The 16408-nt window shown below is 39.7% G+C and overlaps 1 protein-coding gene across 1 annotated transcript; it reads right to left on the bottom strand.

The window, feature by feature from the left end:
• Window positions 1-7705: 7705 nt before the first annotated feature.
• oprk1 (opioid receptor, kappa 1) lies at window positions 7706-15976 on the bottom strand. Its single transcript, XM_017719662.2, has 4 exons — window positions 15827-15976; window positions 15319-15563; window positions 13776-14128; window positions 7706-12944 (listed from the first exon to the last, which is right to left on the bottom strand). Exons 2-4 carry the CDS (start codon window positions 15558-15560, stop codon window positions 12409-12411), a joined length of 1131 nt encoding a protein of 376 aa, XP_017575151.1. The 5' UTR covers window positions 15561-15563; window positions 15827-15976; the 3' UTR covers window positions 7706-12408.
• Window positions 15977-16408: the final 432 nt, after the last annotated feature.

Here is a 16408-nt window from a genome sequence, read left to right as displayed (position 1 = left end):
TAAATGCAACTAGTCACTACCCATCTCTGATATGTTTGGACCATATATTTGTGCAAATTAAATATGAGATTTATTCATTCAAGACAAATTACTTCCTACAGACATCTGAGAGCTTCCAGACTGTGATGATATGCAGTGTGTAAACTACCTGACCAAACAGGAGCATCTCCATTAGTGTTGTATATGAACTATTAGCATAAAACTCATTCCTCAGTTGATCTATGGTATATCACAGTTTTTCGTTTGTTTTCCTCTGTGATTAATGGTCTAGAGCTCTGACCCCACTGCATACATTTCTAAATAATTATGCTGAAGATCCTTGAAGTGCCATGAAACAATAAGAAACATGAATGACAGCCTTAGTGCCTGCTTTTTAATGTTTGCTTAATTTATTTCCATGCATGTATCAGCACTTTTACAGTACAGTGCAGCTCTGACCAATAAGCACTTATTTGCTCAAAAAAAAACGCTTCAACATTAGAACAAATGCAAATGAACATTATTACTATTCATATATTTTATGTCTCCTTCTGTTTTAAATACTAATTTTGTAGTTACCGTTCAATCTGCTTCAGCCAATCAATACCTCAATAAGTTAAATTAGGTGCACTTGTGGTGGAAAAAGATGTGCAATGACTGGATTCAAAGAACCAAATCTGGGTTCTTCTCCCCATTGGAGAAGTTTGCACTGGTGTTCAATGATTATGAGCTACAGTCTTGCCAGTCTAAGTTGGTCAAGGTAGTTGACCAGCTGGACTAGGCAAATCATACCCTATGATGATGATGATCAACTTGACCAAGCTGGTCATGCTGGTAGGTCAACTTGGTTAAGTTGGTCATGCTGGTAGGTCAACTTGGTTAAGTTGGTCATGCTGATAGGTCAACTTGGTTAAGCTGGTCATGCTGGTAGGTCAACTTGGTAAAGTTAGTCATGCTGGTAGGTCAACTTGGTTAAGTTGGTCATGCTGATAGGTCAACTTGGTTAAGCTGGTCATGCTGGTACACTCTTTAAAAAGATGGGTTCTTTAGTAAAGTCTGTGGTTCTGTATTGAACTATGAACACACAGACAACACATTGCATGATAACAGGTTCTTGGCACAGTGAAATGTTTTTTCAGATTGATGGAGAATGTGCTATATAGGGCTTTATACACAACCTTTTTGAAAAGGGTTCAATATAGCACCAAAAAGAGTTCTGCTACTGTTGTGATGACAAGCTTATAACAATACAAGAACCATTTTTGGTGCAAAATAGAACTCTTTTCAAAATATTTAAACATGGAACCATATACAACACATTCCCCATAAATCTGAAAAAAACCTTTTATTGCGCAAAGAATCCATTAAACATGCAAATTGTTGCTTGAGTGTTTGTGATTTAATATAGACCCACTGTCTATACTAAAGAACACTTGAAGAACCATGTTTTTTCAGAGTTCAGTTCAACTTGCTTAAGCTGATCATACTGGTCCAATTTGGTAAATATGGTCATTCTGGTAGTCTAGCTTGGTCGGACTAGTCATGTTAAGCGCAGACAACTTTCAGCATTGATGGGAAAGAGTGAACTGCTTTAAATTTCTCTGTGTTCATGTAGCCGAGCATTTTACCCTGTCACTCAACACAACACATGTCAAAAAGGCCCAATGCCAAATGCATGCATTACCTCAGGAGGCTGAGGAGAATCTACCTGCCACATTAGTGGAGAGTATCCTTACTAGCCTGAGACCAACAGGGCATACAATAAAGAAATGAGTAGAAATCCTTAAAAACATCTTAGATGCTTCTGTTGTGGGTGAGTTCCTAATATATCTAAAAATTTGCCAAGTTATATTTTTAATGTGTTCCTTAAAACTATAAGTAGACCAATTCCTAAATATTTGAACAGTTTTATGTTCAGACAATTACCAAAATCCCTCTGTTTTTGTTTACTAATAAAATACACAGTAACTGTTTTCTCAACAGCCTTCCACCCAATGACTGCTGGGGTGGGCTCCAGCTCCCCCAGCAACCCAGAAGGATAAGCGACTTAGATAATGTGTGTGTGTGTGTGTGTGTGTGTGTGTGTGTGTGTATGTCAACATTCAGTGTTAAACTGGAATCATTGCAGCAATTTACAACTTTATCCATAACTTGTGATGATTTGGCAGCAACATGCACTGCATACATCTGATGGATGTACAGTTCTGTGTCATCAGCATACATATAAACCTCCAAACCAGTACATGGCAGATCATTTATGACAGAGGTCCTAGCATAGAACCTTGTGGTTTTTAATTATTTACTGTGTCAAAGGCCTTACGCAGATCAAGAAGTGCTGCACCATCCAATTTAGCTTTAACATCATCAAAAAATACAACATGCTGTCTCAGTAGAATAATTTTTTAATCCAAATTGCATAAGATGCAACAGACCTTCAGAAGATGTCTATGAAATAGCAGGGAGGGTACTAACTGATCTATAACTGCTTATTTCCTGTCTGTGTCATGATTTATGATCAAGAGCTTATTTTGCAAACTCCAGTGTGCTAGAGATTATGTTCTGCTGAACGGACTGATTTATATTGTAAGTTACTGTGGCAATTATTTCACTTTTTTTTGAGAAAGTGCATGTAAATTCTGAAAATCTCCTTTGCGTTAGAGTTTGAAAATGATAACAGTATTTTGTTCACTTTTAATTCACTTACAGGTTTCAAACTCAGTTCTATCATTTTTCAAGATCTGGGGAGGATGCATCTGTGGCGGATTCTGACACATCTGTATAACAGACTCAATAATAGAAACTATTAGCCACCTAAACTATCACACTGAAGTGTCATTTGCCATTTCAATTAATTCCATATAAATGAAATGAAAATACATCTTATGGTCAACCAGCTAAGCAAGTCACCATCATAATCATCTCAAGCCAAGCTGTTTTTTTCAGCAGGGTTGGCTGACCTAAGACTTTTGCACAGTACAGCATGATTTTATTTTAAATTTGCTGTTGCCAGTTGCAGACTTTACTGGATGATAATTTTACTTCAATCTTTTTTCTTATAAAGATCCATAGATGGACAGAAATTTCATAATGCAGTAGCGTCAAGACCTGATGGTGTGATTACCTGGTCTGTTAGAACAACCAGGGCCATCAGCCAGGAAAATAGTACTGCAGGTAAGTAGGCACAGCAAGTTCTCCCACAAACATTCTTCATTTAATCTGTAGCGCATTTACAAAGTCAAGAGCCCTGATAATAAATATTGTAGAAATCACATCAGAAAATCTAAGCAAACTTCATCCCCAAGGCCATCTTGATAAATGGCTGTTTCGTAACTATCTCAGGTGACCATGAACCGCTGCTTCCATCCTACAGAGTCTGCCATGGCAACGCCAGCACTCCAGCAGTAACGGGCCACTGAAAGCTGCCTCAAAACGTGCGCACACAGCCAGACAAAAGAAATGAGGATGATTTGAGCTCAGTAACTGAGCCTGCTTTCTGCTCCATTGTCATGATGTCACATGGTGCTGTGTGCAAATGTGTGCAAGATGTAAAAATGAGCTGTTTGTATTTCAAATGGTTATATAATGTGAGTTGAATTGAGTATGTGATAAAATTAGTGGCATAAACCATTTCTGACTCCAAAGAATGATATATTTGAGCTACTAATTAATAAAAATCAAACACGTTTGGTGAATGTTTGCATGAACAACAGGAATGTGCAATGCCGCAAATTTTCTTCTTGACCGGCTACTAATACCGAGGTTAATATCTCAAAACTAATACTGACACTTTTAATAAAAGGGTAAAAGGAGAATTCTTTGTGATTTCTACAGTGAAAAGCAGTAAATGTGGATATCAAAATAATATCTGGAAGTCTTTATGCATTAACATTAGCATTAGCATTAAATCAACTGCCCCAATTGTTAAGAGGACATGGTGGAATGAAAAGTAATTCCTATCTTGCACATTTATTTACGGCAACCACTCTTTTCACATTCTCAGCATCAGACACGTTACGTTTCATAAAAAAGTTTATTTCAGTTTAATGCTTGAAGAAACTACCATGGATTGTCAGAATCAATTATTAAAAAATGCTTCTAAGATGTTTGGAAGGTGTGTGGAGTTTGACTTGGGGTGACTGGAAAACACAATGATTCACTCCTTTTCAGTGCTGTTTTGAGGCATCAATTCACTGACACACGTCAGTCATGGTTACCAATTGAAGGCTCCTTTAAGACCAAGTGATGTTACCATGGTGAAGCTGAGGATGTCTCTGTTCCAGCCACATGATTGTGTGATCGTGCTAAATGTATGGATTTTCACCTCATTACAGGAATCGTGATGATGTACATATTTGTATTCTAGATGGAAGCTCTCGAGAAATTCCAGTAAACTGAAAATGAAGAGTAGGTCATGGCTCTACTCTTTTCCACTCAATACTCACTCCTGTGGTGATACATTATCCCTTCCTTCATTCCTTCTGACTCCCAGGTATATTTACATCTTGGCATGTCTGGCTGACATCTCATCATGGATCATCTCAGCAGTCCTCTATCTGAAGCCAAACCCAGGTAAGACCAAACTGCTGTTGCTCCGTGGAACTACAAGCCCCAACTGTGATCTTCTCTTCTCTTCTGAGAACTCTTTGGTCACTCTTTGAACATGTCTAAAAATGCACAAAGGTTGGTTTAGTCTTGGACCAATTATCCTTTCTGATTTGTGTTATTCAGGTTTTTCCTCCATGGCAGCAGATATGAGGCCTTTTTGTCTAAGGCGCCCTTTGCGGATAGTAAGTGCCACTCTGCCTGCCTTGACCCACTGCTCCGCACTCCCAGTCATAACTTTTAATTAACGAATAAGGACCGGGTCTTACCAGAACCCTGTCCATTTTACTAGCTATCACTGTCCTCCCATAGAGACAAGGCCCTGTTACAATACAGATTTATGATTGGTCTATAATTTAATATATTCTAAAACAAGTGCCACTTTTTTATGTATGGTTAACTTACCCAGGTGCCACAACTCCCAGTTTTAGAACTTTTCTCTCATTATAGAGCAACATTTGGTCCTGGAGGCTGACTATCCTGCATGTTTTTGTGCTTTTCCTGCATAAACACAGCCACTTTAACCCAGTAATGGGTTACTAATGAGCTGATAAGTTGGATCAGGTGTGTTGGGAGCAGAGAAAATGGTAAAAGATTCAGGGCAGTGGGCCTCGAGGACCAGGGTTGAGAAACAGTGGCGTAGAGCATTAAAGCATAGAGCTTCACAGCATCTAGAGGATTCAAGTCTTTTTCCAAACTGAGGCCACTCAGGTACTTGTTCTTGTTGTTGCTTGTCATCTCAAGACTTAACTACTGCAGCTCACTCCTGGCTCATCATCCTATGCCTGCCATCAAGCTCTTGTAGCACGACTTAGTTTCACTTTTCCTCAATTCACCCATGTCACTCTCACTGTTGCTGCATACCTTTCACTGGTCACCTATAGCTGCCTGCATTAGATTCAAAACCATGATGGCCCTGACCAGCCTCTCTCTCCCTGATGGCAAATGTCAACACCTGAATCATACCTCGGCCTTCCGGTTTCAAGTATGGCTCGTCTTGACCCACCATCAAGACTCCTCTGTCCTGAAAGTACAGATGGTAGAATGAACATCCTCTTGGTGTTTTAAGATATCAAATAATGACCAGTTTGATAAGCATCTAAATAAAAATAAACATGAATTTTGACTTATTAAAATAAATGCACTGTCAATGTCAAATGCATGAACTCTTCCCTCTGTATTTTGTGTTTTTTGTATAGAGATATCAGTCTTGACTCCTGTCTCTGGCACAGTCCTGGGTCAGGTGTATCTTTGGAATCTAGAGTATGTGCACCAGTTTCCAAGCTGATAACAAAGTACTTTTGTAAGTCGCTGTGGACACAAGCATTTCCTAAAAGCCATAAATGTAAATGTAAATTTGAAAGCAAAAGTACAACTTTTCAGTCAACCTTTGTGTTCATTTTTGGATTATGATTGTGCCATTTAGTGCACTCTTCATTACAGGTAGCACAAGCCACAATCAGCAAAGCAGAGAAAGCAACAGTTCCCCCACTTCTTCCTGATTATCATACTCACTTGATTATCTTTCCCCTGAAGCTACATTTGTCTGCACTGAACTCATCACAGTTGGCGTTCTACTCAGAAACTACAGTATTGCATAACTACTGCATAACTACAGTATTAAGCTTCACTAAAAGTGTATTGTGTTTTACTGTGCAGCAGTCTCAGATGGATATCATTATATACATATTTTACGTGTATCTTACATACCTTTAGGCAGGGCTGGATTTAACTGTGCAGGGTGGTAGATGTCCAGGACCAGAATTGGGCACCGCTGCCTTTAGATATACATCAACTGGACCCTTGGAAACATCTACCTCCACCTTGCTGGTGTACAGTTAGACTGAGAGACTGTAGCTCATCTGTTGATGCATAATTTATAAGTTATCCATCCACTAGCCCAGGGGTAGGCTGTGTTCCTTGGGTTTGTAGCTGCTCACAATGCAGTCTAAGGTAGATAGATGTCAGTTCAGCTCCAGAATTGAATCTTCTCCATTATCTCATTGCAGTGTAGCCTACAACAGTGCACTTTCCTAAGCACTGTCTGAAACACTACGCTGAGGGTGATCGCAACCAACCAAACCCATTCTTTGTATATTAATCACATAAAATGCAGCAGCTCAAATTTTATTAGAAATGCTAACATTCCAGGAATTCCAGGAAAAGTTTGAATTCATTCTTTCCTGGGTGGACTACCAAAATCCAGGACAATCTAGGAATCTTCTTCAAATTTAGTCATTCTTTGCACCAATGGTCTCTAAACCTCCTCTTGTCCATTGACCACCACCTTTACCTTCACCAAACTCTGTTAGCTTGTAACTGCTAGCTACATCTGCATTGCATTCAATAACAATGGTGTCTTAGATTTTAATTGTATAACATTGCATTATATGTTTTTTTTGACTAAAAATACTTAAGACAATGTAAGAAGAAAAATAAGAAGCCTGCAGGCATAACTCCTTGGCCAGTTCTGGGTCACAGAGCTGTGTCGTGAACCACTCTCAACCCAGCAGTGACACGAATGTGTAAAAACTCCACACATGCTTCTTCCAGCACCACACACTACCACATCACTAATACGACAGCACCACTGCTGTGGTGAGAATGATCCACCACACAGATATAATCTATCATCTGGTCAGCATAGTTTCTGTGAAATTCACCACTGACTAATTAGGTAGGGGTGATTGATAGACATGCATGAGAACAGATGGTCTACAGTCTGTAACTGTACAGCTGTATAGTGGAGTTATAGATGCATGCGCACACACACACACACACATTTACCAAGCTGCTTCTCCCTCAGGGTCGTGGGGGGGGGCTGGAGCCTATCCCAGCAGTCATTGGGCAGAAGGCAGGATACACCTTGGACAGGTCGCCAGTCCATCGCAGGGCAGTTATAGATACTGTAGGTGGAGCTCAGTAAGTGAATACAAGCTGTTTCTAATGAAGAGCATGATACTGTCACATGGCATATATTATATATTACAATATATAATTTACCCTGTTCTGGAACAATGACGGTGTACTATTAGGGCGCATACCCCTGCATAACTAACCGTTACAGAAGATAAAGAGTAAACTTGCATAGCTTAATTTATTAAAACAGCACTAAACATGAATATATAATCATTCTTTTATTGTAGTGTTGATGATTGTAAGTTTTCATATACATGTCATATACAAGCCAGGTAATACTGTAACTGTCAGCACAGACAAGATTCCATGATAACTGTATTCAGAGAAAAGTACAGCAATCAGATGCAAATAGCATATTACAAAAAGCAAGCAGGAAAAGCAAACAGGCAATATATTTTCTGTGTCTGATATAATACAACCACATTACATTAAGTATTAGTATTAGAGTTTTACTGTTCTGAAGATGACACTGAAAATCTGAAAATCCAATAAATGCACTGCTTATGACTGTAGTCATTCATACAGCTCAATGAACTAACAAAAGGCACAACAGGCATTAACTTTTTTAAAAGCTAAGAGTTACTAAGGCATAAAAACACAGGCTGAAAATGACAATATAAAATGATTTCAGCCAGTTTTACAGACACACGTACCACAGACACATCCACAAACTCCTCTGACACTGGAAAATAACATGTGCTTAGAATGTCTGAATACCTTTAAGAATATTTTGCATTGTAGATACAGCTGTAGTCACTAGTTATTATCTACATGTAAAACCAGGTACAATCTTTAAAGAATCAGCGTTACATTAATAAACACCACAGCAAGAACGATATATATATATATATATTTTTTTTTTTCATACACTTGGCCCTGGAGATGTAGGTGAATCCCACGGTTCCCATTTTTTTTATGTTACAGTGTGTGGTGTCCTGCTTCGGACAATTTCACGATTCCGAACCACAATTTCCATATCGGATGTTGTTATTATTTATTATGTAATTATGATAAGACTGCTCTTTCAGTAATCACTCATATTAAGTGGGGAACTTACCCCCAACCCCAAACACACTAAAGTTGCTAATAATGAATGAAAGTACATGGGAGAAAGATATTAGCATTAATTAAAATGATCATTATGCAAATGACCAGGCTAATTAACACCTTTCCCTAGTAATCTTTGTTGGCTTCAACAGAAACACTATACAGATGAATGTTCTTCTACATTCAGAGAAAGAACACTAAATGGTACCCAACAAAAACCAGTTCCGTACAGATTCAGGTTTTTAGTGAGTTGTCGCGAAGCTAACTGCTAAGAGACTCTTTTTCATTATGAGCAACATTAGCACGCTTGGGGTGAAGTTCTCTATTTATCATGAGAACATTCTTTGAGTAATCACTGATAATAAAGGGTGGACTTCACCCCAAACATGCTAAAGTTGTGAATAAAGAATGAGAGACAATGGAAGTTAGTTAGCATTATGCCAATGATGACCAGCTATTATTAGCAGGGTTTCACTATCGATTATTGATTATATGAGTAATCAAAATACTCCATCGATTGAAGGAGCAATAATTTTAGTTTTAAAGCCAAACAAGAAAAACAGGCTTAACAGAACGACAGCACACTAACTATGCAGACCCTTTCAGAGATTCCAGAATATTTTACTGAAAAGGATAAAAAGGAAGCCATTAACAATACTTCATATATAAATAAAACACTACGCGGCAGAAAATGCATAAAATGTGCATCAGGCTCTGTTTCTTACTGTAAGAGAGAAAAGAGCATTTCAAGTAATTTTGAGAAATCTTTCATTGTGCTAGCAGAAAGTTTTGTTAGTGCCAAGTGATGTTCACTTCTCACACAGGGTTTAAAACTACTTAGGCCAGCTCTGCTTTTAGCATTTAAAGCATATGAAGCTTGTAACAAGCAATGTTTTGTCTGCTTGATAAGTTGCAATTTTAAGTGTATCATTTGGTAATTGAAGTACTCTGTTAACCTGCAATTTGTAACAACATATATAAATGCATTTGTGGGATCCTGCTAGTGTGGGTTTCCTCATTTTAAGTGATGCTCACTATACGACCTGCAAATACCCTGTTTATCATTTAAAGTACAAAGAAATTAATGCAGAATGTCAATTTTAATCAATTATTTTTCGGATTTGCATAACCATGGCAGCCCTAACTGCCAGATATCAAACTGTCATTTGACATCTAGGAGTATCTTGCACATATGAATGAGAATGAGCATATTTAGTGAGCATAGTGAGGTTTTTTTTTCCCTTGAGGTAAGCACATAAAGCATTTCACAGCAGTTCAGTACACAAAAAAAAGCAGAATGTCTAATGTATATGCTGTAAAAAATAAAGAAGCTTTGTTCTCCTGCTGCCCAAAGTAACTGTAGCTTATGACAATGCCATTGTTTCCTGAGTAATGATCATGTGACATGGCTGAAACATATATCTTGTTTGTGTAGAACAGTTATTTCAGTCTAGAAGTCATGTAATCACATTCATAGATCCACATACATGAAAAAATATTCCATAGTTCTTTTTTTCATTTCATTGTTTCGTATATGAATTTAAACATAAAGACCATTGCATCAGTTTGCATTATACTGTTTTCTGTGAGGATATACATATATGAAAAATTTATTAATTCATTAATAATAAGACCGAGAGCAGCATGTATTATTCTGTACTATTCATCTTTCATCACTGTCTTTGGTCACTGGTTCTTGGGCATTCAAATATGTCTTCTCAGAAAAAACAGATGCTGAAAGAACTTGGGACAAAGGCGGGTTGTGGTTGATGTTTCAAGAACAGACAGCATCACAACCACTTCAGGATCTATTTAGGAATTTCTCAATCTAAATTTCTAATCTAAAAGATAGTGAGGCAGGACAGATCACTTTTAAGAGACAGGGACCAGTGCCAGAGAAAGAGAGGCTGAGTTACTCTGACTGTATGTATGTTTTAGTTCTTTATGGCAGTTGCTTCTTGCCAGAGACTTAATGAGGTTTCATAGCACTTTTGACATTTTGAGACATTTTTGATTCTGAGACTATAATCAAACATATATATTTTAAATATATACTGGTTTCGCATTTATTTATAAGGGTTTATAAACAGGCCCAGTCTAAAAACCATAAATATGGCTGCTCATAGCTAAAACTAAATACTGATTTTATAGACTAGCCCAAGGAATGTATCAGGAATACCTCTTGCATTCCCATATGATGGGAGTCGCACACCTAAAAGGCACATGTCTTCTGCTGCAGCTGTCCTCAATAAGGCCAAATTACATTTCAGTGACTGCCAACAGTACATACAAGTAACACTGACATGTTCATTAGGGGGCAGTGTGGCATTTACTACACCAGAATGTCCAGAAAATGAGCAAGAAACTGTTTTCAGGCTGGAAAAAGCCTTGTGTGAATTGTAGCACAGAGAGAATGGATAGAAGAATTAAGGTGGATTTGATAATGAAGGTGTTTTTTAATCGCACAGCATTTTAATTAGTTCTGTCTCCCCAAACTCCAACACTACCAAATGTACTTCTCTGTAAACCTGTCAAAATGTTTAGTTATTCAACGTAGTTATTAGCAATTATTTTAGCTGATCATAATTAACAGTTGTCAGCTTTCAGAATCACAATCCTATTTTTTCAACAAACAGAAAGTGAATTGGGTTGGAGTGAGGAAAATAAATGTAAATAAAGGAGAAAACTTTTACTGAGACACGTCACGGGTCTAGCATCTGACTGCTATAACCTTTGGAGGGCAGTGTAATGTCTGTTTATTTGAGTTCTAAATGTTTCCGTCTTTAGTTTGAAGTGACTAAGTCTTGACAGGTAGGAATTAAGACAGCTACTTGGCAAATTTGGATATTGAGGTTTATACTTTATCGGCTGCAAACAGTTAACAAAAAAGACGATTGATAACTGTTCATTAAAATAATTTAGATCACAATTAATTGCCAGAAATTTCACGATCATGACCTACTCCTCTGGTCAATCAGTGTAAGTTTGACGCACAGCCCAGCAGAAGTTCACTACACAAAAAATTTCATTCATACTGCAATTTCATTACACAAAAAAGGCACTCCCTAGCGCCATCTTGAAGTGTGTTTCAATTCTCAAAAGGAGCAAGAATAATTTCGGACCCGCAAACCCTCGAACACTTGATTTGATTCAAAGTAGAGAGTGTAATAAACCTGTAGACTTTAGGCAGTGTCATACTCCAAGCTGCATTCTGATTTTTGTCATAACTCTATGGTGAAAAGCTCCCCAACCACACAAATTCCAGACTTTCAGCGGGCATCAGATAGCCATGTGTGTTTATTTTATTCTTGTTTGCCCTTGCTGACTGCTAATAATTTCAGTAAGCTAGAATCTCTTGAAACTAATGTAAGCGATAGCTAACATTAACTAATTCTGTTGTTTTGTAACATTAACTAATGTGAACTTACCTTACTGACAGCAGCGCAGTCTGCTAGATAGCTAAGTTGTAGCAAATGACCAACCCCATGTTTGCAGGTGTGGTTGGCTGTTATCAGTTAGCTAACAACCAGCTCTATGTCTGCAAGTGGTCAAAGTCGGTTCATTCATTCATGTTTTCAATTCATCCCGCCTACCTTACCTTCAGCAAGTTAGACATGTGCGACCCAGATGTTCAATGTTCAGAATGGTGGATGTGACATCAATGAGGAAAATGCATGAAACAGGGGTCTCTGTGTGTGTCTGCAAGCTACGTTTACCCACAAAGTCCTCATCTGCATCTCTACGCAACACAAGCATCTTTGCAGATGTAAAAATCAGCCTTCAGACGGCAGTGGTGATCTGTGTTAGTCCCAGGTCGTTCGAGTCCTCCTGACATTGGAAAGAGGACAGCTCCACGGCTAGTCATACAGGCCTGCCGTGGCCACCATCCCCTCTGCCCTCCACCGGACATGCATGCTCACGGATGGTGCTCCTGACCCGCAGCATCCCTTGGCCGTCTGCCTGGCCATGGCCTGGGCAGCAGAAGTCCCGGAAACAGCGCTTGAAATTCTCATCCAGGAAGGCGTAGAGGATGGGGTTGAGACTGCTGTTTGTGTAGCCCAGCGCCACGCAGAAGAAGTAGGCACCCATCACTGCGGTGGTCTCAGGGACTCCAGGTGCCAGAGCTTTGACCAGAATGAAGATGTGGATAGGCGTCCAGCAGATCACAAAAACAGCCACCACCACCAGCACCAGGCGTGTGATACGTCGCAGGTTGCGGTCTTTCTCACGTGAGCCCGACAGCAGCCGCACACTCTTCAGCCGCATTACCATCTGCGTGTAGCATACAGTGATTATAATAAGAGGTGCTACAAACGCGAAGATAAAGACACAGATCTTCATCAGTGTGTCCCAGTAGATGTAGGGGTCAGGGAACTGAAGTGCGCATTCGGTGGTGCCTAGGGGAACATACAGGATAAGATCATTACTCATGCTGGAGAGGTCTGTGTGGTCCTGTTCATGTGGAACATTATATACTGTGAGAAGATCTACCACAAGTGACTTTGCTAAATCACTAACAAGTAATGAACCCCATAGCAACCAGTTAGCAACGTATATACTGCAAGTCCAAATCATCAAACACTCCTCTCAAATCGCATTATGTTGTTAAACTCAAACAGACATTGCTATATAGTTCTGACACTGTACATTTACAGCACAGAAACAGACAAAAGTACCTTGCATAACAAAAAATAGTTGAATGATTAATTGCTTTTATATCAAAATCACAATTTGAAATTTTTAAATCACAAGTGCTGCCATTTTAATTGAGTCCTGCACTTTTAATCATGTCAAGATCATGTCTGAACAAGTTTTAACTTGTGACCTAATAGTGCAGAGCTTGTGAAACTGCCTCAAGCGCACTAATAACAACGCACAGAAATATAACTGTGCATGCTATAATGCACTATTGCACAATAATTGAGAATAAATGATTTAGTTTTAACAGTATTCTGATGAAACTTAAGCCCGGGTGCCTTGTGAGCACAGTTTGTAAGAGTTCCATTACTTGTTATTTATATTGGCCTCATTGCTCCAATGCAGAACTAAAGAAGCAAGCTGTAAACATCAAGCAAGTCTTGGCTGATTGGCTAAATTTGGGGTGAGGGGAAAATGATAAAATTGCATCTAAAAAATTTATTTTTAAGGAACTATTCTCTTAAAGCTATTGCAGTCATAGCTTGTATTCATAGCTTCATGGCATGTAAATGGTATCAACTACCAACTACCATTGTTGGTCTGAGTGCTTCCGAGGACCATGGCAGGGATTCCAGCAGCAGAAGACACAACCCAGATGAGGATGTTGATGATCTTAGCTTTTACAGGTGTGCGGAAATCCAGGGCTTTGACTGGGTGACAGACTGCCACATAGCGGTCGACACTCATCATGGTGAGGGTGAAGATGCTGGTGAACATGTTGTAGTAGTCAATGGAGATGAAGACCTTGCAGACCACCTCTCCAAAGGGCCAGGAGTTCAGCAGGTAGTCCGCACTCTGAAAGGGGATGGTAGTGGTCACCAGGGCATCCGCAACAGCCAGGTTGAAGATGTATATATTGGTGGCAGTTTTCATCTTAGTGTATCTACAGAAAGTTGTCAAAGAGCCCAGATGAAAACACACGGTGAGTAATGTATATTTTGTACCTGGAGCAGGAAAATAGTTAGATCTAGAAATTTCAAGCCTCTGCATTTATAACACTGAAGTTGAGGGTCGGGGAAATATAGTTACCTTATGAACCTTATGGAATTTTTTTTTGGTAAATATATGCTCACACCAAGAATTTTTGCCTGCAACAAGTTCCAGGAATGTCTGGACAGGAGCATGTTTACTCCTGTGTTATTTCACCTTCATATTAACAACATTTAAAAATCGTTCGGTGACCGAAGACAACAGTTTATCCAGTTTTTAAAGCAACGTTTTTTTTTTTATTTCTTATGCAAATTTCCAGCTGTGCAACAGCTGCTTGTTGAAGAACATTGTTCATTAAATGCTGATGTAGTTTTTGGCAACATGAAGAGATTCACCATTCACTGCTCATAAAGGATGAGGCCTTTCCTGGGTGCTTCCTTTCATACCCAAGCTTATTTCATTCACCTGTGTATGATGTGTTCTGAACATTTCACTACGTTTATAGGGTTAAGTCGCCCTGTCTCAATTTTTTGGAACGTGATGCAAACATCACTTTCAGAGCACATGTATGTTTACAAAAAAACAATGAAGCTCATAAGGTAAACCATGAAATAACTTCTCTTTGTACTGTTTACATCTAAATACAAGTCAAAATGGATTTACAAGTTACTGTTTTCTGCTTTTATTTGTATGATAGATAGATAGATAGATAGATAGATAGATAGATAGATAGATAGATAGATTTAAAGTAGGCCTGCATGTGAGTAATTTTTCAATTTTTTTTTTGCAATTCCAAAATTAGATAAATATACTATTTCTGCTGGCTGGCCCTTAAAGCTAAGATGCTGGTCTCCTTAAACCTGTCCTGAATTCATTGTTCTCATAGACATGAGGCCAGAATACTGTGATCCACGAGGGGGCGCCAAACCACCTTCGGCAAACACAGCGCTTGAACCCTTGAGCGCTGAAACCCCTTGGACCCCCCCTCCAAAAAAACATCTCAGGAGAGTAAATTCACCTGCAACCTACTTTTAAACTGGTCTACCAGACAATTACAGCACAAACCAACGAGAATATCGAGTCAGGCCACAGAGCCACAGCTCAGGGCCAACACAGTGACTGCACCAGGACGAGTCCTCTTACCTGATAATGACATACATCACCAAGCAGTTTCCCACCAGACTCACCACGAACACCACCGAGTACACGGCCGTTATCACAGGGATGATGGGGGACAGCGGCTCCGCTTCCTCGGACCAGCTCTCATTCACCGAGTAGTTGTACATGTCCGGAAGGCCGGACTGCCAGGGTAAGTTTGGAGCACAGTCCACCTGGGCGGACGGACATTTGTCCTCCTTAAAAATCTGCACCACGGTGCTGTCCATCTCCTGAGAGAGAAAAACGAGAGGGTTTTTTTTCTTAAAATTTTCTTCAAACGCTTTCTCTGCGCTCTTTAGTACAGCGCTACGATATCAAACGGTTACATTTCACTTCTTTGATATACAGTAATAGACCCAGACGCACTGAGTCGCCACACAGTCAGCCTGAACAAGAGCAGTAACTGTAAAGCTCACAGTTGGTATTTTCACACAGAGGCCCTTTCAACAATGCGACCGAAATAAAAAAGAAAACAGAAAACTAATGAGCTCACCGTGTGGTCAGTCGTTGCTTCAAATGAGTAAAAACGGCTTAATAAATTCGCTCACAGCCCGAAATAAAATAGCCCCAAAGCGTCGTTGTTGATTTCTCCTCCCTGCACGGACTCCGCTGACTCTGAACTCAAAGCTACAGCGTCCACTTCGAGACGCGTTATGTGATTTTCCCCACCCGTATTCCGGCAAAGCCCCCTTCCACTGCGCTGTGATTGGCTCGCTCGGACTCGCAGGGAGCGTATTGATTGGCTCGTAGCGGTTCTCCTCCTGCGCTGCGATTGGCTAGTAGTTCGCACGCTCGCGCAGTTCCCTCTGTATGAATAAACTATGATGCAATCATGGCGCAGGAGCCAATCCCAGCGCAGGATGCGAGGCCTACTAGCCAATCCCAGCGCTACGGGGGCGTGGCTTTCCCTAATTCGGGCGGGAAAAACAGGTCCGCGTCATGGCTGCATTCAGAGGACGAGTGACCCGCTACTGAAGTTTCACTGAACTTTGGAAGAATAATAGCGTGGCGAGGCAATATCTAGAACAATGTTCTTTTTTTGGTCCAACGGAGAAAGAGCGAGGTAACCTCACAC

Source organism: Pygocentrus nattereri, chromosome 2 (assembly GCF_015220715.1).
Source record: "Pygocentrus nattereri isolate fPygNat1 chromosome 2, fPygNat1.pri, whole genome shotgun sequence".
In the NCBI taxonomy this organism is placed as follows: Eukaryota; Metazoa; Chordata; class Actinopteri; order Characiformes; family Serrasalmidae; genus Pygocentrus; species Pygocentrus nattereri.
Note: the sequence above shows the minus strand (reverse complement) of the source record. Positions and strands in the feature narration are given on the sequence as shown.

Coding starts and splice junctions, on each gene's coding strand:
- oprk1 (XM_017719662.2), bottom strand. CDS start 15,560: ATGGACAGCACCGTGGTGCAGATTTTTAAGGAGGACAAATGTCCGTCC. Junction 14,129..15,318: donor GTGATGTATGTCATTATCAG/GTAAGAGGACTC, acceptor AACTTTCTGTAG/ATACACTAAGATGAAAACTG. Junction 12,945..13,775: donor AAGCACTCAGACCAACAATG/GTAGTTGGTAGT, acceptor ATGTTCCCCTAG/GCACCACCGAATGCGCACTT.